The following is a 24,324-nucleotide window of genomic DNA, read 5'->3' as shown; positions in this document are numbered from 1 at the left end:
TCGTGGATTTCAAAAAGAGAAGAGAGATAACCTGGAGCACTCTGATCCAATGATAAAGAACGTCTTAGAATGTGGTGAGGTGTGGGAGTGTTTAGGAATTTAGAAGATTAGTCTAACACAACTGTCTTGAAGTGTGTAAAATAGTTTTCTGTCAAAGATACAACAAATCGAATAGGTTTTTGGTTTCGCTGGCACTGCTCCTTGTTAGATTCTACATTTTGGTTTTACTTAATAATTGTCTCTTAAAACCTCAAAAACCAAAACAGACTTCCAAAACACTGAAATACATTTCCGTTCTTGTCTTTTTATAAGACCTGGTGCATGATAGTAGTTTGCTCGGTCGTAGTGATATTTCATTTCCAGCGGTTCAGTGCAGTGTTTATTACCATGAGTCGGCGGGTGTACATTACAACATGTTTGTTTTCGTGAGACGGTTATTAGTGTGTATGTATGCTGTGGCAGCCAGTGTAAGGTCGTGACTAAGGGCCTGGTGCGTGGATCCTTAATTATTGATCAACAGGGGTTTAGTCAATTTGGTTGAATTATTAACCTAATCAACCGATAATCCAGCTTTAAGTAGGTTTTAGAACAAGTTTGATGGTTTGACAGGTTTGCTTCTAATATGATTTTGTTCAACGAAATAAATTTGAAATTGTGATAAAAGTAATTATTTCGAGTAAACTTTTCGAAGGATAAGGATTAATGTGGGGTTATGTTCCTAAATGGAATACAGCAGTTGGTACATTTCTGACATTTCAATTAAAAACATGTTCATTCAGCAACCGAGGAGACTCATAGCAGAACATTTCTTTTAAAGTTCCGCACTCGGTTAAAGTAGGCGGTTGGGACTTACCAACCCCACCCCAAGAAAATGAAAAGTGACAATGAAAAAGGGGATATTTTTGAAACAGTTATCTTGATTCTTGTATCAATGCGTGAATGTATGTTGCAACGGTGGGATGGAAAAACATGTTTGGGTACAGTCTATAGTGTTAATCAGTGTACATAATAATTTGTGGGTTTTGGGTTTTTTTTTTTTGGGGGGGGGGGCAGAAAATAGCAGGAGTATATTTTTGAGGAGAGATTGTCTTTTGTGTTACGAGGGAATAAACAGTATTTTACAGAATGCTAAGAGTGCGAAGTACTGCACATTGATAACGTAATATACACCAAGCTACACCAACGAGAAGGTGCCTCATCTTCAAATTACATATTCTTACCAGATATTGCATGGGCCTGCAAGACGTAAACACGTGACGTCACAATGTCTATCATAATTATTCCGGAGGGACCAATGTCCTGACTCTCCAGGCAAGAAACTTGATTGCTCTTTATTTCTCTCATCTCCTTCAGATCCTTATGTGAAGATCTACGTGATGTATAACAACCAACGTCTGGCTAAGAAGAAAACTCGCCTCAAGAAGAGAACTCTAAATCCTGTCTTCAATGAGTCCTTCCTCTTCGACGTGCCACTAGAGGGCCTGGAGAACGTCAGCCTTGAATTTCAGGTAAGCCTTCAGGCTATAGTTACGCTATATTTATATTTAAAGGTTCCTTCACATAAAAATACCATGACAATTGCAACTATATTTTATTCACAAAACAATACTTAACTTTTTTTTAGAAACAATTTCATGACCTGCACATTTCTTTGAGATCTCCACCCACTACTTTTTGACCGTCGCTGAGTTTGACAATCATTTTAGATTACCGTTTCGATTGTTTAAGATTACTTAACACTTGCAGTCTTAGGATTATAGTTGTATTTTTAGTGTACGATAAACCCGAAGTTGAATTGAGCTGAATTGAATAGGTTTTTGCTTCGTGTTCTACTGCTCGAATGTACCACTTGGCAACCAGCCATAATAGCACATGAACGCTCCTACAATGGTAGCCCCTTTAAAGGATCAAACGTAAACCAAAATATTGTCCCCGATGTTAGAGTGTGTAAAGCAATGTGGGGTGAAATCTAATGAGGATGTCACTTCCGTATCCTTGCCTCAAGCCACAAATCAGACGTCAGTCGAGAAACAAATGCCACCGCGCTTCAGACAGTGAGCGGATTTGTGATTGGGTGTAGGGGGCTACTTCAATATGCTTGAGGAGAGTCTATTTCCACATACGTGCGGGTAATAAAGATGAATGTCATCAATTTGAGATTCAATTGGAAAGCTATGCTTAAAGACTCTGAGTTTCTTGGTTTTTTTTAGTTCGAGCGGTGATTCAACTTTTACTGGACGATATAAATTGAATAACATTCAAATCAAGTTATCAAATTAAATTTTAAATTCGTTTATTCGTAGAGAGAGACTGTGCCTGACTGGATTACTTTTCTTTTCTTAGGAGCTGTGTTTGCAAATTGTCTCAATTGTTTGTTATCGAGTTGTTTGTTGTCATAATGACTTGCTTATATAACAGTGTGATATGCAAGTCTCGCGTGTTTTCGTACACTTTAATTTCCCACGTACATTACACACGTGTTATGGGGAACCAAACCACGTACTTTAACGGACACAAGAGCCGTTCAGTCACCACGGCTTCCGTTACGGCTCTGGCTTCGGCTCTTGTTACGGCTCTTGCTACGGCTCTTTCCGTCTCGAAACTCCATATCGAAAGCACTCCTTATCAAAACAAATGACGAAAGCCTAAGCCGGAGCCCAAAGCCAAGGCCAAAGTTGTGGCTTCGGAAAGGGGTCCAAATAATTATGTTATGCGCGCGATACCTTTTTGTACAGTCTATAGCAGAAAGCTATACAAGAGTGACCATTTTCAAAGAGCTGCTTAAAATAAGCCGCGAAAATAATATTGCTTACAAAATGTCTGCTCAGCAACAAGTCCGGATACCATTCACAAACAGTACATGTGACGTATTCTTATTTTGGCTAAGCTTTTTCTGGTAGGGCCTAAGCATAGTATTGTTGTGTTTAGCTACTTTTTGTTCTTAAGCAGCTCTATGAAATTGGACTTACGCAGGATACCATTGTGATGTTCATTGGTTCTAAATATTTGTCTCTGCTATTGCTTTATCACTTCAAGCTTCAAACTAGTTATCAAATACGGTTGTGGTGAAGTTGAACAGCTCGGATCAGAACAATCTGGATAAATTGAATTTTAGGACCAAAACCTTGATATTTGTGTGATTATTATTTCCCTTTATGGCACGTGACCGCTTTTCCCTGTCCAACTCGTGGCACTATGACTTTAGTGTTCCATTGAGTTTGCAGAATATCGGTAATTGCAAGAAAGGGTAAACAACAACATTTTAAAAATGACAATAATTATTAAGGGTAATTTGTTTTCTCCCCTCAGGTCCTGGACCACGATCGGGTCATGAAGAATGAGATTATCGGGCGCCTCGTTATCGGAAGCAAGGCTGGTGAAAACGAGGCTCAGCACTGGACGGATATCATTCGCAACCCGAGGAAGCAGATGGCGGAGTGGCACAAACTGACTGATTAGCTCATGACGTCACTCATGACGTCATCCATGAGCTAGAGAAGAAAACGGAGAGACAGCAAGCAGTTGGGAAATGATTTATGTATATTTTTGTGTTAATGAGAATGCATGTTCACATTTATGTTCAACGAAAAAATTACTTATTGAATGTAAATCACTGCAAAGCAAATTATAATCTTAATTATAAGGCCATTAATGAAAAATATTCATCAGTATCATAAGTATGTTAGTATACAGATAATGGTATTATGTAACAATAACAAACAAACATGTACACTTAAATAACATGAACTACTAGATAAATACATTCCTCAGAAAACGCTTACAGTTTTATTTCAGTAAAATAAGATATATTTGACTGCTCTGTATAAACAAATTAATCAAAGGTTTATTTTTGTATCGCTTTAAGATGTATGTTTGACGAAAACAGAATTCGCGTATCAATTCCTTCAGACAACGAGATCTTCCATTCCAAACCTCCAACGTGTAGTTGATGTCAATTCCTTGCTGCTCTGTACATAGTACGCTTTATTCCGATTCGCTTAGAGGTATTCAATGGTACACGTTATTCTGTAGAGTTAACTCAAACCTTATATCTAAAGAGAGAAAACCCAAGTTATATCCAATAAGGGCCATTCTTGCCAAACAGTAAATTATTAGGATAACTTTTTTGGCAGTGACTTTTGTGTCTGTTGGTTTCAACTGTGATTCTGTGCCGACATGTTTCGACTGTAGATTTTGTAGCACTTTGTGGGCGTGTTGTATTCAACTGAATGATTCCTGTGGAATGTGGTAGAGGGCGCACTTCACTACAATGATTTCTCTGTGATGAAGTCGAGGCTGTAAGGACAAAATCCCCTTTTTATTCTACATGAAACTTTTAATTTGTTATTTGCATCACATCTTGATAAGGTACCAGACTAATTCCCCAGCCTCGATTTGGATATTTTAAGAGTTTGTCAATAATATTGAGTTAGCCAATGGGTGGTGAAGAGAGTTGATTTAGTGACGTCATTCTAATGATCTTTCTTTGTTTTTTTTCTATTCTGTAAATTGTTGTTTTGCAATCAAACAAAATGGCGATACAAACCCAGATAGACTGTCCTTTATACCGTGGTTCTAATTGTGTCTATCGTAGCCAATGATCGTAGCCGAGAATGTACATCGTTCATGACAAGATTCTTAATGAAAACTGCTCATAAAAAAATACAAAAATAGTTTAAAATAATTCATATTCACAATGTTTAGAAATGATACTATAAGTAGACGTAACAGTGTGTGTGCTACATTGTAAACAATATTAGACCACATAAAAGTATCTTTAGCGCACCAAAATAATCCTGCAAAATGGTGAGAAGTGAAGTTTTAATTTTATTATTGGATCTAAACAAAAGTAGCCGAGTATTATTTCTAAGATACAAAACAATATGGCTTAAACTTTAAAGGGGCACATTACTTTCGGATTGTGCCATACACAGCGTTTGTTATAAAATGATATATGGAGACATCATTTTGAAACTATTCATCCTTTAAAATCATGCGGCTTTTGTGTAATTTCATTCAGAGCAAGGTTTGCTGTTTTTGTAAAACCAAGTTTGTTGACTCCACAAAATGGCGGACCTTACTTTTTGTGGTTGTTTATGGAGAGGCAGTTTTATGTTATTTAAATCACTGCTCAATAATTGCATGTTTGTTTGTGCATGAACGGCTCTCGTAGAAGCTTTTCTAAACAGCAAAACTTTTTGAGATTTGAAGGCATTGTGCCCCTGTCAGGCCGTACACGTCGATAAACAGTTCTACATGCACGCAAACATTACTATTAAATTCACATAATTCAGATAGTCAGGAATACATTTTACATAATTTATGCAAATTGTTGTTGTTACTTAAATTAAGGATATGAGATTGAACGGACAATAATGTGTTTGTCATAATAAAAACAAATAAAAATTGGGCGTTGGGACATCCCAATGCTTCCCTATGCGGTGCCGCCATCTTGAATTATCTGCAGGCGTTTGGGAAACCACGTTCCCCCATGCCGGCTTCTTTACTATACAGGTTTTGAGTGTTTATTAAAACTGGCACCTTATTATAGCTTCAGTGGCCGACGAAGCCAAAACCGGGTCTAAGATTCTAGAACGTGTTCTTTTGAACAATAATGAATGTGTAGATTTCGGGACGTTAAAACATTTTAGCGTAGCACTTGAGATTAAAAGGTAGTTTTGTAACTCGTTTTCGAAGGTTTACTATAATCGTAATATTATGGCAACAGCTAATTAATCATCAACAAATAAATGACTTGTTTATTTCATCACTAATAAAATGACTTGTTGATTTCGGAACTCTCTTCAAAATGGCGTCAAATTCCTCTCCTATCTCTTGCACCAACAAACAAATCAAATGTTCCCAGCCAGCTGTTCTAGAGTGTACGAAATTATAAATGTTGACTTGTTACCTGGAGACATTGTTTCCAGATGTTTATTTTTTTCCGATTGTACAGAAATCAAACCCCGTCCAGTTAAAGTGTTTAAAGATTAAATAAAAACAGCGAAATTGTAAAAAATCTACTTTTGGTGTTACAGTGCATGCTACGCTAAAGTGATATTTCACAACAAACACCCAAGTATGATAAACAAAATTGTAAAATATAAGTACGCGAAGTTCCGGCATCACTCACGACGTAATTACTCCCCATTTTTATTCATGATTTTTTTTGAATCAGGATGTAATATTTAAGTGCTTTATTCATTGTTAATAAACCTTGATAAAATAACTTAATTATAAATAATGTAATTAGACTAATGGCTTTAGACTCGTGCGGTTGTGTAGATAATTAAAACATGTAAATAAAATTGCAATGATCGATTTGTTTCCTCTTGCCTACGATTCTACTGTCCTACACCAACCCTATAGATACATACTGTCCAACCCCTACCCTATGATTACATACTGTCCAACCCCTACCCTATGATTACATACTGTCCAACCCCTACCCTATGATTACATACTGTCCAACCCCTACCCCATGATTACATACTGTCCAACCCCTACCCTATGATTACATACTGTCCAACCCCTACCCTATGATTACATACTGTCCAACCCCTACCCTATGATTACATACTGTCCAACCCCTACCCCATGATTACATACTGTCCAACCCCTACCCTATGATTACATACTGTCCAACCCCTACCCTATGATTACATACTGTCCAACCCCTACCCTATGATTACATACTGTCCAACCCCTACCCCATGATTACATACTGTCCAACCCCTACCCTATGATTACATACTGTCCAACCCCTACCCTATGATTACATACTGTCCAACCCCTACCCTATGATTACATACTGTCCAACCCCTACCCTATGATTACATACTGTCCAACCCCTACCCTATGATTACATACTGTCCAACCCCTACCCCATGATTACATACTGTCCAACCCCTACCCTATGATTACATACTGTCCAACCCCTACCCTATGATTACATACTGTCCAACCCTTACCCTATGATTACATACTGTCCAACCCCTACACTATAGGCCTAATTACATTAAGCATTGTGAACAACAGGGAGTCAGAATCTTTGACAACAAAGTAAGAGGACATTATAGTGTACTTAAAGGGAATGTCTGCGTTTGGAGTCAGAATCATTGACAACAAAGTAAGAGGACATTATAGTGTACTTAAAGGGAATGTCTGCGTTTGGAGTCAGAATCTTTGACAACAAAGTAAGTGGACATTATAGTGTACTTAAAGGGAATGTCTGCGTTTGGAGTCAGAATCTTTGACAACAAAGTAAGAGGACATTATAGTGTACTTAAAGGGAATGTCTGCGTTTGGAGTCAGAATCTTTGACAACAAAGTAAGAGGACATTATAGTGTACTTAAAGGGAATGTCTGCGTTTGGAGTCAGAATCTTTGACAACAAAGTAAGTGGACATTATAGTGTACTTAAAGGGAATGTCTGCGTTTGGAGTCAGAATCTTTGACAACAAAGTAAGAGGACATTATAGTGTACTTAAAGGGAATGTCTGCGTTTGGAGTCAGAATCTTTGACAACAAAGTAAGTGGACATTATAGTGTACTTAAAGGGAATGTCTGCGTTTGGAGTCAGAATCTTTGACAACAAAGTAAGAGGACATTATAGTGTACTTAAAGGGAAGGTCTGCGTTTGGTAATCACTCTTTAAATTAATTGCAATAAAAACCTTTTGAGAAGCCTACAACAGCTTTCGATAGAGAAACATTTCACTTCGAAATAATGTGGTTATGTTCAAAGGATACCAGTTTTTATGCCCCAAAGTAAATCTGATAATCGTAACGTTTCTCAGATTGTGTATACCTATTTAGGATTATTCTTCCCGTGTGGACATAACTCGCTCCGGATTTTCGGCAATAATATCTAAAAAACGCAACCATCTTTAGAAATTGCACTTATTAGTTTTATTGTATAAAAAAAAATAAAAAAATAAAAAAAAAGGTATCGCTCTAAAAACTCTCGGGTCAGAATTGATCTGGATTTGGGTCCCAGGGGGCCAGACCCCATTTATGGGTCAATGTGACTCGGAATCCGTGTCATTGTGACCAGAAATTTGGCTAAAAAAGGCGGGATTTTGACTCGGATTCCGGGACACCTTGACACGGATTCATAAATGGGTCCGACCCGGGACTTTGAGTGTACTTTGCCTGTAAGAGTGACTGAAAAAATAAAGTTTAAGACATCATTATTGAACCACCCCAAAATGTTTTCAGTATAAGCCCTCAAACTGCAAAATAAAGTGGTACCCCTTTATTGTGTTTTCATGTTTAAATGTTTTATAGAAATAGCGACCTTTGGCAAAATCTTATTAACGTTCAATGGTGAATTATGACACTACGTCAGGAAACCTATTTCTTGGCATTTTAAAATTTATGCAAACTTTGCACGAGACAAGTGGTATTTCTGTTTGTTTTTTGTATTCTAATTTTTTTATCAACGACATAGTATTTCCCCACCTCTCTCTGGATGATTTGTATATCAATTAAAAAACCAAGGCTTTGTGAGAGACTACCTTTAATTTTAAGGTGCTTTGGGACTGAAGTCAGTCCGGTAAGTCTTAGCAACGGATAAGATGCTTCTGATCGTCAAAGTACGGCCCAATTCTGTAAGGAGTTGTACACTGCCTACACTCGCCGATAATGGGAGACAGAAAATGGCTGATAGGCAATGTAGCATTTAGGTTAATTCACACAAGTCTAGAAACGGGGTTATCTCAATAAGCCTCATCTCCCCGGATTGACTCTACTGGCCCTGTGGGTTCACGGGATGCAAAGACTGTCGAGTATGGCCGCCAGGTTGCTCTGCATAAAGTAGGCTATCGGTGTTAATAATAATTATTTACAACAGGGCTGTGAACAAGTTTTGACATCAAAAATATCAGCCAAAGATTGATCAACTGTCATAGTAAAAGGAACACGTGGGTCCCCTATGTTCTGTAAAATAATTATTTTATTTTCACATAGGCTAGTTAGGGCCTGTTCGGGAATACTACAAATGTAAGAACATTATCATTATATGAACGAAACACTGGCAATGATTTTCAATGAAGTTAGCCTTAAAGCGTTTCAGTTTTAGAGAAGATTAAATTTATTCAGACGTGCCGGTCTTAAGCTCCCTCGCAAAATCCTTGAAATTTAACTCCAAGGCCGCATGGCCTCTGTCAGAGTCATTTCTCTATGGTCAGAGGCAACACATACATGTAGAAGCGGAGGCGAGAGAGTGGAGATGGGATTGCAAAATGTAACAAACATGTAATAGATAGGTCTTTTGTAAAATGGAGAGGGAGTTTAGTCTTTTAAGTGGTGCTTATGTGGCGCACAACTGGCTGTGATGCAAATTTATTCTGAGTAATGATGGATTTATTATTTGCTCATCTTGACATCTAAAAGAATACAAACAAAAATTCTACAAATCGAAAATCGGATCGCGCTTTTCTCGCCCGAAGAAAGTTTTTGTTAATGTGTTCTGGCAAAAACAACACACAGCGAAAAACATTAATTTGCCAGAGAGCACAATAACAAAAACTTTGAGCAGCCGCTTGAGGGCGCAATTCGACATCTTACGGAAAATAACTTCATCGAGTCAAAAACTCCGTCGAGCAAATGAAAACACGGTAAGTAAAACTTGATGTAACTAATGACAAGTTGTTTATTTGGTTGTTAGTATTATATACATGGGCTGTGGTTTAGTCTGGGCCAGTTTGGAACCAAAGGGAAGGTCACAATTTAATAAATAAAGTGACACTGATGGTCTTGCTTTTTCTTAGCCCACCTTGTTGAGCTGTTAATGGCTTAGTTGCGATAACGTAACCCTCCTGCCGACGGCGTAGCCGGAGGGTTACGAGTCACTCTCATTCGATGCAGGGCGAAATATTTTAGTCAACTGATTTGCTCATTTTTTACCACTTTAAAAAATAATGACACAAATTCTATGAACACGAACTTAATCCTCAATGTCTAATGAATAACATTCAAAAACACAATTGAGAAAATATTTTGAAAAAAGGACAAAAACTAACCAGATTCCGGGAGCGAAACAGTCACAAATTTCCCAGGTTCTATTTTTGAACCTGTCGCTGGTCACCATGCGCTGAACCCAACCGCAGGTACCAGCCAATTGAATTGACTACCTGCCGACCGAGCCGCAGCCGAGTTTGACTAAACCATTCTGTAAAAGGGGTGTTACAAGGGGTACTGCAGTGCATAGTAAACGGACAGCGCACACGCACTGTCGCGCTGCCTTATAACACCCCTTTTACAGAATGGTTTAATCCAACATCAATGAACATCGGGAAGTCACAAAATGGCGAAGCGACAGGTTCAAAATAGAACCTGGGAAATTTGTGACTGTTTCGCTCCGGGATCTGGTAAGTTTTTGTACTTTATTTCAAAATACTTTCTCAATGGTGTTTTTAATGTTATTCATTAGATATTGAGGATTAAGGTCGTGTTCATAGAATTTATGTCATGATTTTCGAAAGGGGTAAAAGTTGAGCAAATCTGTTGACTAGCTGTCAAAGTTGTATGTGTTTGACCATTTCCCCCTGCATCGAATGGGAGTGACTCGTAACCCTCCGGCTCCGCCGTCGGCAGGAGGGTTACGTTATCGCAACTATTAATGGCTCTGCTTTTAACATCAGTCTCATCACTCATTCACTGTCACGACAGTGATGAGACCGATGTTAAAAGCGGAGCCATTAACAGTTCAACAAGGTGGGCTAGCTTTTTCTAGACGGTGCTTGCTTTGATTGTTGCATTGCAGACTGCACGCACAACAGTGTTACGTGTACGTGTAGGTGGTACAACAAGTTTGGTATCAAGTTAGTTGTTACAGTTGCGCGTGCTGTCTGCATCAATCAATGCAAACAACAACACAACAAACATGTGTCGGATAAATTGGTGGCTACGTGCAGAAAATTATACCTCGTCTAGCTAGTCCTTCTACAGTGAATTTGAATGCCTTGTTTTGCTTGAAATTTGTATAATAAATATTAATGTTTTTTGTCTCTACTTTTTATGAGTGCAAAAGTGACGGCTTGATACATTCTCAAGATTATTTGCAAATGCTTTGCTAAAGATTCTTATAAAAATGTAAAAATTTTCTAAGCTATAACTTATAGTTTTTTAGTTTTTTTTAACGTGAAACAGCCAATGCATGCCGCTTCTTGGAACACTAACCGGACAACTCTCCGTATCATGCTAACACTTTTTCACTCATTTTTACAAAAAAGAGTTAGGGGCCTACATGTATCTCATCATTGTCGTTGAGGTCAATTAGATACAATATTGTTTCATATCGACTGAAAAAGTGGTGGTGTGACACAGAAACTTTTCCCACTAACCAGAAAGGTTAACGGCTGCTTCAAAGTTCTAGAAACAGATGCAGTCAGAGACTTTTGGGCCATGTCACATGAGGCAATTTACAGGCAACCAGTTCCAGGCAATCTCCAAGAAGAAAAGCCACTCACATTTCAATTTTTCTTTGGGATTGTAAGACAGCGCCTGTAATGGTGCCTCATGTAACAAAGGACAATTTAAAACTATAGCATGACTATAACACCAACACCATGCTAACACTAACAGTTAAACACTGTCACAAATGAGAGAACATTTTGAAAGCTAACCCCATCAATAGTGCCAAGAGCCAGATTCCCTCCTTCAAGCAGCGGAGGGAGTCCAGCTATTGGCACTACTGATGGGGCTACTTGAAAGCATCTGAAAGTGAAATCAAAGACCATTGTTTGTTTCCTTTTGGCTTGAGTTTGCGATTTGCAAGTAGGAGGTCTGTTTATAAGACCTTTGTCCATGAGTCGTCAGCATCACTAAACATTGGTTAGTTGACAAGTGGCTTTCTTCATTTACCATGTCTTACAAAGCTTGTACTTGTAGGGCTGGTTTTAGTTTTGTTCCCCTTTGTTTATCGATGTTGTAATTGATCATTGGATCGAATTTTGAATTGAATCAGCTTTAACGGTTTTGGCCGTACAGTTGGCACCATCTTTTCACCACAGAGATTTTCTTGGTTGTGGGAGTATCATTCAATGTAAGTTTAATTTTGAATTGATTAACTGCAGTGTAGAAATTTTCCAACTTTTAGTAACTCCCTTTTTATCTGAGATTCACAAAACACAAACCTGTGTATCAGAATATGAATAATGTTCATTGTACTTGCTTTGTTTGTCAGCAAAAGGTGAAAGGTGCAATTTTATCAATTATTTTATATTGGGAATGTTTGGAATACAACTTTTGTCTTTTGTTTGATCATTCATCTGTTTTAGATATTGACTTGGCCAATCACAACTTCTCCATTGAAGACTGGTACCTGTAGACTAAACCTTTTTGTTGTGAAAATATTAATTGTTTCATTTATGTATATTTTTACAGAAGCAAGGTTGACTGTGGTGTCGTTGTTGATCTTGTAAGACTCAGGATGAAAAAGAAGTAAACTTCAAGATTACATCACGCTGATGGATATGATGTCAAACACGATGAAGCACAGGTAAATGTTCAACTTGATCAAACCACCTAATGCAAAGAGCATTGCAAGATGTGTTAAAACAAGCTCAGGTTACTGAATTTTGAGAAAATAATTAATGGCCTGATGTTTCCACCCTAGCAGTATTTCTGCTAATGGTCAAAGGTCAAGCCAATAATTATTTGTTTGCATTTATGCAATAGGGCCTTTTGGTTGGTACATGTATTTAGCAGTTTACAATAGCCAACTGTATTTTCTCTTATTTAATTTTGTAACCTGAAATGGGCGAGCAGTTTAGAGCATCAAATGCAAATTCTATGTGATAAGTCATCAGGGTGTGGGTTCGAGTCTTGGTCATGAGGCTTCTATTTTATTTCTATATAGTAGACTGTCTAATGATCAAGACAAGAAATTTGAAACGACAAGTAATATTTAAATCTTCATTTTGTAAATCTCAGGTACAAATGGTTGGTGCCATCTTTGCAAAGTTAACACCTTTGAATCTGGAAGTCATCATAAAGCAGATAGGTATGGCAGGGTACCGACCATCAGCCAGTACTCCCACCAGTAACAAGTCTCCTCTCGGCAAATCACTGCACAATTCATCTCTTCTGTCACGCTCTGGCCTCGATGACACTCTCCATAGCACCCAGAGTCTTAGCGGCAGGGCTTCAATCATGACATATAACAATACACAGTATCCATCTGCAACTGCTGCTCTCGCTGCTTACATCAGTGATTTTGAAGATACCAATCCATTGAGCCAGACTTACCATCGGACGGTAGAAGACCTCTTTCTTCCAAGGTTAGTAGAGGTATTCACACCTGTTAGAGTTTTGTGGCCAAAGTGTGAATTCATGAATGACCAATGTCCGTATGTCTTAGTGTGAGTGACTAGTGTAATGAGCATCAATGTTGAGCTAGAATGGAGGCTGCTTGGTTGTGGTGGTTGATACTCTTATTAGAGTTTCGGAAAGAAGGCTGGTGCTGAGCCATGGATGCATTTATATGTGAGGAGTAGAATCCTAAATATGATGCACCTAATGACAGGTACGGGGTGCAGGGAGGTATTTCAATGTTGCTGGGCGTGTAACAAGTCTGGCGGCAGCATTCTGAATATGTTGTAGTTTCACGTTTTGTGAATCAGGGATACAGTGCAGAAGACATTGCAAAAAAATAATTATATTGTTTTCCATACCCATGCAGGTCAGTGATGCTAAGAACTGTTGACCGTAGCTTGGAAACCGGTGTACGGGATACCAGTGATGAATGGCGACGTTACACATCCAAGAAGTTACTGGATGAATCATTCAGTGAGATGGTTCAAGGCGACGTGGAAAGGGAAAGAGGTAAGTGTATTGACCCTGTGCAGACACGGAGTTTACCTCTGCAAAATGCGCTTCTACCATTGACATCCTTTGTGTACACTTTGACTCAAAAAGTGGGGAAAAGGAAAGGTGCGTGTAATTTTGTACTTTGGGTTGTGCAAGGGGTTAATTGGGCAATGTTGTCTAGTCCCTTAGTTACTTGTGTTATTGCCCTTTGAAATATAGGTATTATGTTGAAGGTGCCAGACTGTTTGTGGAAAGTTATCTCTTACTATTGAGTAAAACATTCTCCAACTACTCGGATGGGGTTCGAACCCTGGACCCCCTGCAGTTTAGATGACTACTAGACGGCAGTGTGTGCCTGATGTTGAGAGGCTGTAATGCTGTAATTAAACACATTTGAATAATTGCCTAGGCTTGATCATTATCGGCTAGTGGATGAATTTATGTTATTTTATTTAATGTCTTACTTAAGGACACAAGTGTCAAGACCAGGACTCGAACTTGAAGTCCACAAAACAGAAACACCAGAGCTTGAGTCAAGTGTGCTTGACCGCTCGGCCACTATGTTCAACAAATAATATGTTGATAACAACAAGTTGAATAATTTGTTCTTGTTATTTGCAGCTGAATCAATGCTAGAGTTTTCTCGCCTTCTGACAGCAGACCTCTCACCTCTACCTGGGAGTTCAGTCATAACGGAGGTGGAGAGTGGAACAAGTCTCTCAACAGATCTTCTTCTTCATGCTCCTCTTTATCCAACTCTAACTCAGCCACCATCTCAGAGGCCTAAAAGGAATCCAACAGAATCTAACCGGGAAAAGGGTAGTATCAGAAGAGAATATGAGCAGAGGTTTGCCGGGTCTTCTCATGACAATCAAACCACCAGAGGAAGAACTCACGATAGTTCTATGAGGTCATGTGTAAGAAGGGAAGAAAGGGGTCCTGGGTATCGGGTTAATACTTCTCCAATTAAGAAGTCAGTCTCAGGTACTGTTGGTGATGCCTTGAAAAGTGGACAACCGCTTCCAAATCCCATTCCTGGAAAAGCTGACTGGAGAGGTTTTTCTACTTCCAATGTTGGTTCGTCAAAACATGATATTCATAAAAGGAAAAGAAACTTGGGGAATGAAAATGTTGCCTCACCATACGCCTCTAAAATGGAAGGAGGTAGGCGACCTCCTAGTTGGATTCAAGACTTGGATACGACAGGTGCCAGCAGCCTCGTTTCTCAGGCTCGTCTGGATGGCAGGGCTCCCCCAAGTTGGATCCAAGACATTGATAAGACGGGTCTGAGTGGTGTTGCAACTGAGACTGGCATCAGTGGAAGGGCACCTCCTAGCTGGGTGCAGGATCTTGATGTTTCCGGGATCAGCAGTTTAGTAAGATCCAAGAGAGAAGGAGGAAGGCCACCTCCAAGCTGGATTCAGGAACTCAACTCTACCATAATAAGTGAAAAACAAAGTAACTTCAGAAGCTTGAAAAGTTTTGAAAATACCCTTCCAGCTTCTCATACCTTAATGAGGACAAACTCAGCTGATGATCTCCTCAGTGAAGCTCATCGAAGAAAAGGAAACTCTTTAGAGCTTGGAGCAAATCCACGAGTGAAGATAGCTTCAAGTTTCACCACAGATGATCTCATCATGGCCTCTCCAACTGGTAAAGAATTTCAGCGACCCAGTCACAACTCAAGAGGACAATACTCATCACGTGAGACAAACTCCAACAGTATTCCATCTCAGTTTAATATAGATTCTTATTCTTTAAACGGTACTACAGCATTGACAGAGGAACACTTACCTTCCAACTCAATAAAGACTTCCAGCATCAGGAAAGACTCAAGGTTTTTGAATCTTCAAACTGAATCATCTCAGAGGGGTAGTTTGAGATCCATGAGGGGAACCCCTAACTTTAAACTCTCTTCCCTTAAAACGGGACATGCAGCATCATTAGCAAGTACACCTAAGCGTTCTGTTGCATTTGAGGTGACACCTGCCAGACGATCTTTGAATGGATACTTTGTTGAGAGGGGATCAGGGTCACAGAGTAGTAAAAGAGGTCAGCGTTTTGATGCACGACAGACTGAGAGAACTCTAGTAGAAGGTAAGTCATATTTGGGCATTAGTATGCAGGCTGTCTTTTCACCTGCATAAAAAGTTATTTTTGCTAATTCTTGCCCAATAATGGAGGTGATTTACAAACAAAAATGCCAAGTCTACAACGGTGATCTCAACTCTAGTATTGTGTTTCTGAATTTGACAGCAAAAGCACCACTAATGAGTCTTGACAAGTGGTAGGTCAACAAAACTTAAGTATCAGAATCCACTCATCACTACAAAAACGGTCTAATTATTTGTCTCTTTTCTTCAGATGAGCGTCAGAGAGAAGATACTTTGCTCTTGAGAGCACAGAAGGTCCTTGATGATGCACGAGCAGCCAAGAGCCAATCAAGCAGCTCACATCGTTATCATGGCAACACAGATAACCATGACAACAGCCTACTCACTGATGAGGTTCTAGATGGGGATCGATCTTGGGAGAAGAACTTGCCATCACTGTGAGTATATCTTATGTTCTTAAAATTTAAAAGTCTTTTTGGCTGATTAATTGGTGGTTATCAAGACCTAATATCTTCCAAGGAATTACACAAAGCCCTTGGTTGTCTCTGGTATTGGCCTTGGTGCCCCTTTCAAAGTTTCCCATAGACTTTAAGGTCTTTGAATGGAAGCGCCCTTTTAATGGCAAGTTTCCGGAGGTTGTTGGTTCACACCCTGCTCCAGAAAATGTTTCTTTGTTCAACTCCAAATGATTAAAAATTTACCAAGTCACTTTAATTTCCCTTGTTTATATTGATATCTGAAACAAAAAGTCACATCCCCTTAAGGTGATCCTCTGGCTGCCGCTTCCCAAGTTGTATCGTAATTTTGGCATGATCCCTGGCTACACTGCAGTAAACGGTTGTAAGGCTGACACCCCTGAGTTAAGATATCAACAAATGGCTCAGTTGGTAGCTCACCGGCATGTTTCTAGAGGGTGTTGGTTCAAATCCCGCTCTAGTAAATGTTTTTTTATTCAACCCAAATCATTTAAAATTTACCCAGCCAGCTTTCCTTGTGGATTATTATTTTAATGAGGAACTTTTCTTGAGAGTGTTAGGTCAAGTTTTTTTTTTTAACTATTTTGTCTCAGATTAAACTACAACTTATCAAAGCTTAATCTGAGGCATATTGTTTAACTGTTGTTACTAAACAACATTTCAAATCTTTGAAATGGTTAGTCACTGTTTCTGTTGGGGTTGTCACAGTGTTGTTTGTGTGGCTCTCACCACAAATTCATCACACCGCCCTCTGTTGGTGGGATACTAACAGTCAAACCATTGTGTCCATCCATGAGTGTTAAATGCTGCCCTCGCTAGATTGAAACCAGACAACACTTACTTAGTATGCCCATCATACACATGTTCCCTCAAATGTAATTAAATAATATCTAACTTCATTATGGAACTCTCAAGGGATGTGCGGGATAGTTTTCATCCCAATAATTGGTGGATAATAACTATTTATCAGGTTATTTGAATTCAATTCAATTCAATTCAATTCAATCAATTCAATTCAATTCAATTCAATTCAATTTCAACAACATATAAAGGATAACCAGCATTCTTTAAAAAACAAAAGGCCAAGATAAAGTATGCAAAATGGTCTCAACAAAGTTGAAGACCATCCTGAACCATGACTTTACCCTTCATGCTTAGCCATTTGGCTTGGCATTCCATCAAGTAACAATAGACCGATCCATTACTAATGGTTAGGCTCTGCCCACGACGTACATGTGAGCAAGAACACGTGAGCCTCTCCAATGCCTTTCTGCACAACTCTGCCTCGCGCCCCAAGCATGCGCGCTTGCATGTCGGACCTTATTTGTCGGACCTTCGCTGTATTGTGATTGGTCAATACGCAATGAAGTGGAGCTTAATGGATCGGTCTATTTAAGAGCAGACAAGAGACCAGACTCAAGCTCTAGTGTTTCTGATCAGCAAAGTATAGATTTATTCCCTGGTGATGTCACTAGTGTCAGCAAGATGTAGGCCTACCTGTCTACTAGAATTGCTTTTTCCTTCAGATGGGGCATTAAGCTGTATGTCTTGTGAACTAACATTGGGAGTGTGTTAAAATAACCCAAAACACTTCTCTTGGAAGAGTAGGGGTAGGCCCTAAGCCTTGGTGTTCCTGGTTCACATAGCCATCACCTTTGCTTATAAATGTAGGTTTCCTCCGGCTTGTAAGGTACAGTGATTAAGTCTATGAATTCATGAGGCACCCATGTTTTCATTACTAGAAACATAGAATTCAATTTATAAAAAAATATTCACAAAAAAAAAAAAAATTAGCGTCTGATATTAATTTGTACACAGCTGTTTTTTTATCATAGTGATAACTTTGATGTGTTACTGTAAGGTTTGTTGTAGCTTTTTGAAGAGACATTTGGCCCCAAAAATAGCTCAAACCGCTTTAATTGAACTGTTGTTGAAGTGGAGGTAATTGAATATGATCCCTGGGCAAGCCATGAATGAAATATAAAGGATTCACATGCGTACCAGGGGGTCTGTAACACGAGCAGCCGCTCACTGGTATCCTGCTGTTACCCTGGCGATTTGTTATTCCATTGCCCTGCTCAGATGACATAATGGATCCGGGAACACCCTGCTGGGGAATAATCCTTCTGGCGTGGTGGTCAAAATGGAGAAACAAGAAATGCCCTGCGTCACACCACACTATCAGTGATTTAAAGGGACTAAACTGCCTGTTTAGTATGGGTACTTAGTGTGTTACCATAGGAACAATCACATGCCACCATTAATCATATTTCATGTTGCCATGGTGATGATCATTATCACAATCAGATGATACACATGTACTTTTTATGATTGGTAATTTATACTTGTACCATGGGTTATTTTATAGTGTGGGTTTTTTAAGCAAATTCTAAAAAGATATTTATAGTCAAAATGGAAAGTTGAGGGGTGATGCTTTGCATTGGAACATTTCAAGAGAGAGACCAAGGACAGTGTCTGCCCAAATGCTTCCGTTTCCACCTTTTTTTTAATAAAATGACACTCACAGGTAAAGTTTGTTAAGATTATTTAAGACCTTGTAATGTCAAGCTGGAAAACTTGTAGAGTTTTAATTTAAATTTTGGTTGGGAAGCAGCTTGTGAAGTTTAATTTGTTCTATTCTTTTTTTGGGGGGTATAAATGCAAAGTGGCACAGGTGTGGAAGCGTCAATGCTCCTGATTTCGTTTTACACTTTTTTATTTTGAAAACAAAACGTCATAATAAAGTTGATTTATGGTAGCTTTGTAGGCATGTAGATTCTATTGAACCTACTACCAGTTCAATCACAATTCACAATTTACTCAATCTATTTATGATGAATATTTTGCAAAGTAGTTTGAGGAGAATTCTCCACTTTTTAAAATTATGGGGAGGAGGATCTCAGACAACAATTTTTCAGTATAATCCCCCAAAAGGTTTCCTTGAGTACCAGTAGAGATTTGGAATGAGGGTGGGTACGCTTCACTCCCGGACTACGTTGTACGTGTACCTTTCACTTTACCTCCAACCATTCCCCCGTATCATATTCGCCTGGGTCATTGCAGAGTTATTCTCCCCCGCTGTTCCTGTCAAAGAGCTGTTGGAGAAGCTGTAAATCTTCTCCATAATTTTCACAAATCTGGGGGTGGTTTCAGGCCATTATTCTGCAGGTAGCCCCTAACCGCAAAGATGTGGCGTTCAAACCTCGTAAAATATTAAACCAAAATATTTGTCTAGACATTGTGTTGACGTACATGTCCGGTTTTCGTAGAAAGTGGGAGCAGTTTTTCTGCATCGCTTGAGGACTTTGTTTAGTTTTTGAGAATGAACTGTCTGTTAAAATTTCGGGGGAAATCCTTCTGTTATGAATTAGGCTGACTGTCATCTCAGATTAGTGAACTTGTACGAGGGGTTGTTGATACCATGTGAGGAACTGCATCACGCTTGTGGCTGAATTGAATGTTTGTAGTAGAAATTAATAGGTTCTTGTAGTAGTACAGGACTAAGTAACGTAGGATTAGATCTTTGAACAAGGTAGCATTAAGCTAGAGTGCTAATTAAACTTTATTGTCATCGTGGTCCAGTGGTTAGACTGCAGGACTTGCAATTACACAGTTGTGGGTTCGAATTAATTTTTGATTTGTGCAACTCATTGATGGGAAAATAAACTAAACAAACAACTACCTGATACCTGTTCCTGTACCTAGGTCACTAGTGAAAAACCATGCGTACTGTTCAGCATAACAACGCATTGTCCCTTATTTTGGTTATAAAAACCCAAATCAGCTGTTGCCTTTTCTTTAAGTTTCAGATACAGTTCTCTTGAATCTGACCCCATTTCAGAGAGAAATGTTTTACAGAAAAGAAAAGGTTTTAGTGTACAAACTCTCATTATCAGTCGTAAGCTTTCAGACTATGATGTTTTGAATCTTTACTTATTCTGTATAATACCTTTAAATAGGAGAGTATAACACTCTAGTATTTTAAAAATAGCCTACGTGTGCAATGTTAAATTGAATAGATGCATACGTGCATGTTACAAACATGCAGGCATTTAGTTTAATGTCGGTACTTTCAACGTCAATGAGTTTAATTACGCAAAGCCCCCCCCCCCCCCCCTTCAGCGCAGTTCTTTTACAAACCGGCAGAACTTGGCAAACTTCCAAGCCTACTCTTTTCGGCGGAGTGGTTGTCACATAAACCGCTATTGAAAACAGACGCCTGTTGGCTGTTTACACTTCTGTACAATGAACCTCCCCAATGAATCGCTTTTCTTGAAGTAGTCCAATGACCCTAAGAAGAAAAGAACGAGAAGGAAAGAAAAGAAGACGAAAATCCCCCAACGTTTGGTTGGAACATTTTACGCTGATCAAACACATTATGGGGGTGAATGTTTTTATGGGAGTATTATGGAGTGTTCCAGATATCTTGTATTACAACTCCATTGAGACCAAAGTGAATGTTGTTTGGGGTTGTACATGTATCTTTATATTCCACTTTACTGCTTATGTTACACTTAGTTACCTGTTCATGTTTGTTGTGTTGTCATTTAGCCTTCGAGAAGGACTGCTAGGGTCCAAACGTCAGGCCACGAACTATTTTTTTGTTTCCACAACTTGGCTCTATCCTTATCAAATAATGTGGTTTACTCATTGTTTTGTTTCTGCATTGCACGCATTTTGTTGTTCAAATTTTCCACTAGTAGAAAAAACAACAATAATTTAAGCGCCCGTTGGATGTTTTGCATACAGTTGTGGGAATGTGTTATTATAGTTCCATTTTTCCCTTTTCCGAGGAATTCCTGTGTGGGGACCAAGTTGAATCATTCCAAGCAAAACAAATTCAATAAAAGTTTTCTACCATGACCATTTTACCCAATGTAAGTTATGTGCAATGCTGTGACTTTTGTATTTCAATCTAACCAATGATGTGCTCTCTGGGAGGGATTTTATACTCTGCGAGGGATTTTATACACTGTGTCTTGAAAGAATACTTAGTATCTTATTCCACCATGCAAAACCTTAACTCATTATCCTGTTGATCACAGAGAACCTTTCGTCTTTCCTTCTTCCTTTCATACAGAAAACCTCTTAAATCTGCACAGGGTACCAAAGAGCATGATGCGAATCATAATCAAGACATCGTTGCTAAGTTCTTGGATGATTGTCTCAAGTCAGTTGATGAGGTTAGTGGAAGTCATTTTCAGGCCTTGAATTTCGTTCTTGAAGGGGTACAGCAATTCCCTCTGGTAAGGGGCACTTCCATGAGAAAAATGTAAATTTGTTTTTGAATTTTGCAAAGGGCAAAACAGCAAAAGCACAGGGTACCAGGGCAATCGCTGTGGATGCCGCGGTTATTTTCATGTATTATTGAGCTATGGCGGACACAATAGAATGGCATTACTAAGTATGGAAAGATTAGTCTGTATACGCCTAAACCAAGCAGTACACTCGGGACTGTAGTCTCCACCTCACCTCAAAGGCTAATGTATTGAGATGTGCAGTAAATCTGGTACCAAGTTTCTTTTTCCAATAATTTTTGGAGATTTTACTAATCTATGAACCGATCTTTAAGAATTCCTATAAAAATTGGTTTCAGCAGACTCAGAAACTGACCGGTGGACTGCAACCAGGCCCTGTAGAAGCTTTGAAAAATATGCTGTTTACCTTGCAAGGAATGGCCCCGAATTCCCAGGCATCATCGCCTACCAAAGATACTCCAGTGCCTACCAATTATACTCCAGCACCTACCAATGAGGCAGGAGAGGTCGTCTCTTCAATCCGATCAACCTCATCCTGGTCACCACAGTCTGGGTCAAAGGTTAGTTCTAATCGATTTGTAATTAGACGATTAAAGTTTGTGGAGCTGGTCTTCAATGTGTGCTAATGACTGGGTTAGCTACTGGCTGCTGGACCGAGTCGAAAGCTAGGTCCATTAACAGCGTCCAGCCACCAACCAAGGTCATTACCACGCAGTGAAGACTGGCGCCCCACACTGTTATTGCCATTAATCAATACCTTTGATGAAGAAACAATCAAAATCAACGAAATGTGTGATTTTTCTGTTGCTGATTAGTAATGCATATTTGCAAGAAGCAGGCTATGAGCTTTGGAAATGAACATCAACATAGGAAGAAACACTTTTGTTTGTAATTAGCTTTGACACGTTTGTCCCCTCAAGGGCCCCTCCCCGCCTTCCTACCCTTACCCCACCCCTTCCTTAAAACTACCGGCAAGTCTCATCTTGTTAAAACCTTGCTGTTGTACAATTTAGTTCTTTTAATTACTGAGAAGTTTTCTTCTTACCATAGTGAAGTACATTTGCCAACTGATTTATTTGCATTGTATACCATTTCAAAACTAGGTCTGGTTTATTCATGTTGTTTCATGTCTTTGACCGTTTATTCACCTCTTTGTTGCGCAGGTTATTTTATAAGAGGACAAAGTTGTAGACCAATATTTCATGGTATCCCAAGACTCGATCCTTGAATTCCTAAACCCATTTTCGACTCTCTAGAGAGGGAATCACAGGAAGGTTTTATGATCTTGGAACATTCCGGAACAAACTTCAAAACAAACTCCTTTATCCCAGGAGGGAGATTACAGACACATTATCTGGATCCTTACAAATCCTTCTCAATATATTACTCTGTCAAGTTGAAATAAGAAAATCCCAAATGTTGCTAGAATAATTTATGGTTGTAAACTTGATCTCAACTAGCTGGCATCGAAACAAATTGGGTATTTGGAGTTTTACTATGCGGTTGAGGGGGTTTGGAAAGTGCTGGAAGGGTCCTTAATGAGGCGCTTTATATACCTTTACGTTTTGGTTTGTGGCTGACTTTGAAGTGGATTGCAAGATACTTTCTGAAAAGTTTAAACTATTTACAGAGACTAGGAACACCCACAACATTTCGGTTTGATGTTAATGGTAGGATGGGAAACCACATACACAAATAATAGTTAAATGTACAACAACTGGTTAATTAATGGTGATTGAAAAGCCACACCTTAGTTGTGTGCACCATAAAATATGTCTGCTGCCACCTATTGGCCATCTAGAACAGGGTTTGGATGAAGTCTCTCAATTATTTTGTTGATAAGTTAGTAGAGTTGGTTAAAAAATAGGAACAATTTCAGCTTCCTGTATTTTAAAAGATAGGGTCGATTGTTCTGTTGTTGTTTTTTGCCTTGTTTTTTCTTTAGAAGAGCCTGTGGAATGTGCTGGTACTTAAAGGGACACGTTTTTGGATCAAGCACTTTGATTTGGGCTTTAAATGCATTTGTTATGAAATGAATACAGGTTAAAAAGATATTTTAAATATATGATTCACACAAATACACTTTTTACTTCATGAGCCAATATGGTCTACCATTTTGTGTAGTCAGAAATGTTATTTAAACAGAATGGCTGACCTAGTTTGTTCACTAAGTAAAAGGAAAACCAGATATTTTAAAGGGTTTTTGTGTGAATTGTTATATTTTATTTTGAAAACATCTTTTCTTCTCCTTCTGTTTATTTTGTTTAATTAATAGTTCCTTCAGTTGTTAGCTTTGTTAGGGTTCCTGCGCCAGGAGTGTCACCTGTGACAGACATGGCGCATTATAAGTTTCCTTTATTATTATTATTATTATTATTATATTATTATTGTTACACATTTCAAAACCACCGCTTTTTATGGCCCAAAGCGCCCAAACTGAAGGCAACATACCCTTTAATTTAAACATCATTGTTAATGATCACGTACCAACTAAACAAATGACACAAACCACTCCGTCATATCTTGTTTATGCCCAGTTCTGTACTTCGCCACTAAAAGCCCTCATAAATCCTGTCAAATGTTTAGAGGAATTTTGTTCCAATAATGCAGTTGGTTGGCATTTATCAATATTTTCATATCTATTGTCAATTGTTGAAGTGAT

At 38.8% G+C, this 24,324-nt stretch overlaps 2 protein-coding genes across 3 annotated transcripts in view; both read left to right on the top strand.

Annotated features, from left to right (window-relative positions):
- The window catches only part of LOC139942245 (synaptotagmin-4-like), a 56,725-nt gene extending 50,438 nt beyond the window's left edge, over positions 1 to 6,287 (top strand). The window contains exons 4-5 of the mRNA XM_071939032.1: positions 1,354 to 1,508; positions 3,310 to 6,287. Coding sequence (XP_071795133.1) covers positions 1,354 to 1,508; positions 3,310 to 3,459 — 305 coding nt within the window. The 3' untranslated portion in view covers positions 3,460 to 6,287. The remainder of the gene's footprint in view (positions 1 to 1,353; positions 1,509 to 3,309) is intronic.
- Positions 6,288 to 9,557: 3,270 nt separating this feature from the next.
- LOC139942145 (uncharacterized) overlaps positions 9,558 to 24,324 on the top strand; it is a 30,757-nt gene continuing 15,990 nt past the window's right edge. Inside the window, exons 1-8 of one of the 2 annotated variants that reach the window (XM_071938875.1) lie at positions 9,558 to 9,619; positions 12,390 to 12,504; positions 12,939 to 13,285; positions 13,687 to 13,829; positions 14,436 to 15,911; positions 16,179 to 16,365; positions 21,485 to 21,587; positions 22,004 to 22,222. In XM_071938875.1, the coding sequence (XP_071794976.1) occupies positions 12,945 to 13,285; positions 13,687 to 13,829; positions 14,436 to 15,911; positions 16,179 to 16,365; positions 21,485 to 21,587; positions 22,004 to 22,222 (2,469 nt within the window). In that variant the 5' untranslated portion in view covers positions 9,558 to 9,619; positions 12,390 to 12,504; positions 12,939 to 12,944. Of the gene's footprint in view, positions 9,620 to 12,389; positions 12,505 to 12,938; positions 13,286 to 13,686; positions 13,830 to 14,435; positions 15,912 to 16,178; positions 16,366 to 21,484; positions 21,588 to 22,000; positions 22,223 to 24,324 lie in introns of both variants that reach the window. The other variant, XM_071938873.1, reaches the window with a different exon arrangement.

The sequence above is a fragment of the Asterias amurensis genome, chromosome 9, assembly GCF_032118995.1.
Source record: "Asterias amurensis chromosome 9, ASM3211899v1".
NCBI lineage: Eukaryota > Metazoa > Echinodermata > Asteroidea > Forcipulatida > Asteriidae > Asterias > Asterias amurensis.
This window is presented reverse-complemented; position numbering and strand designations above follow the sequence as displayed.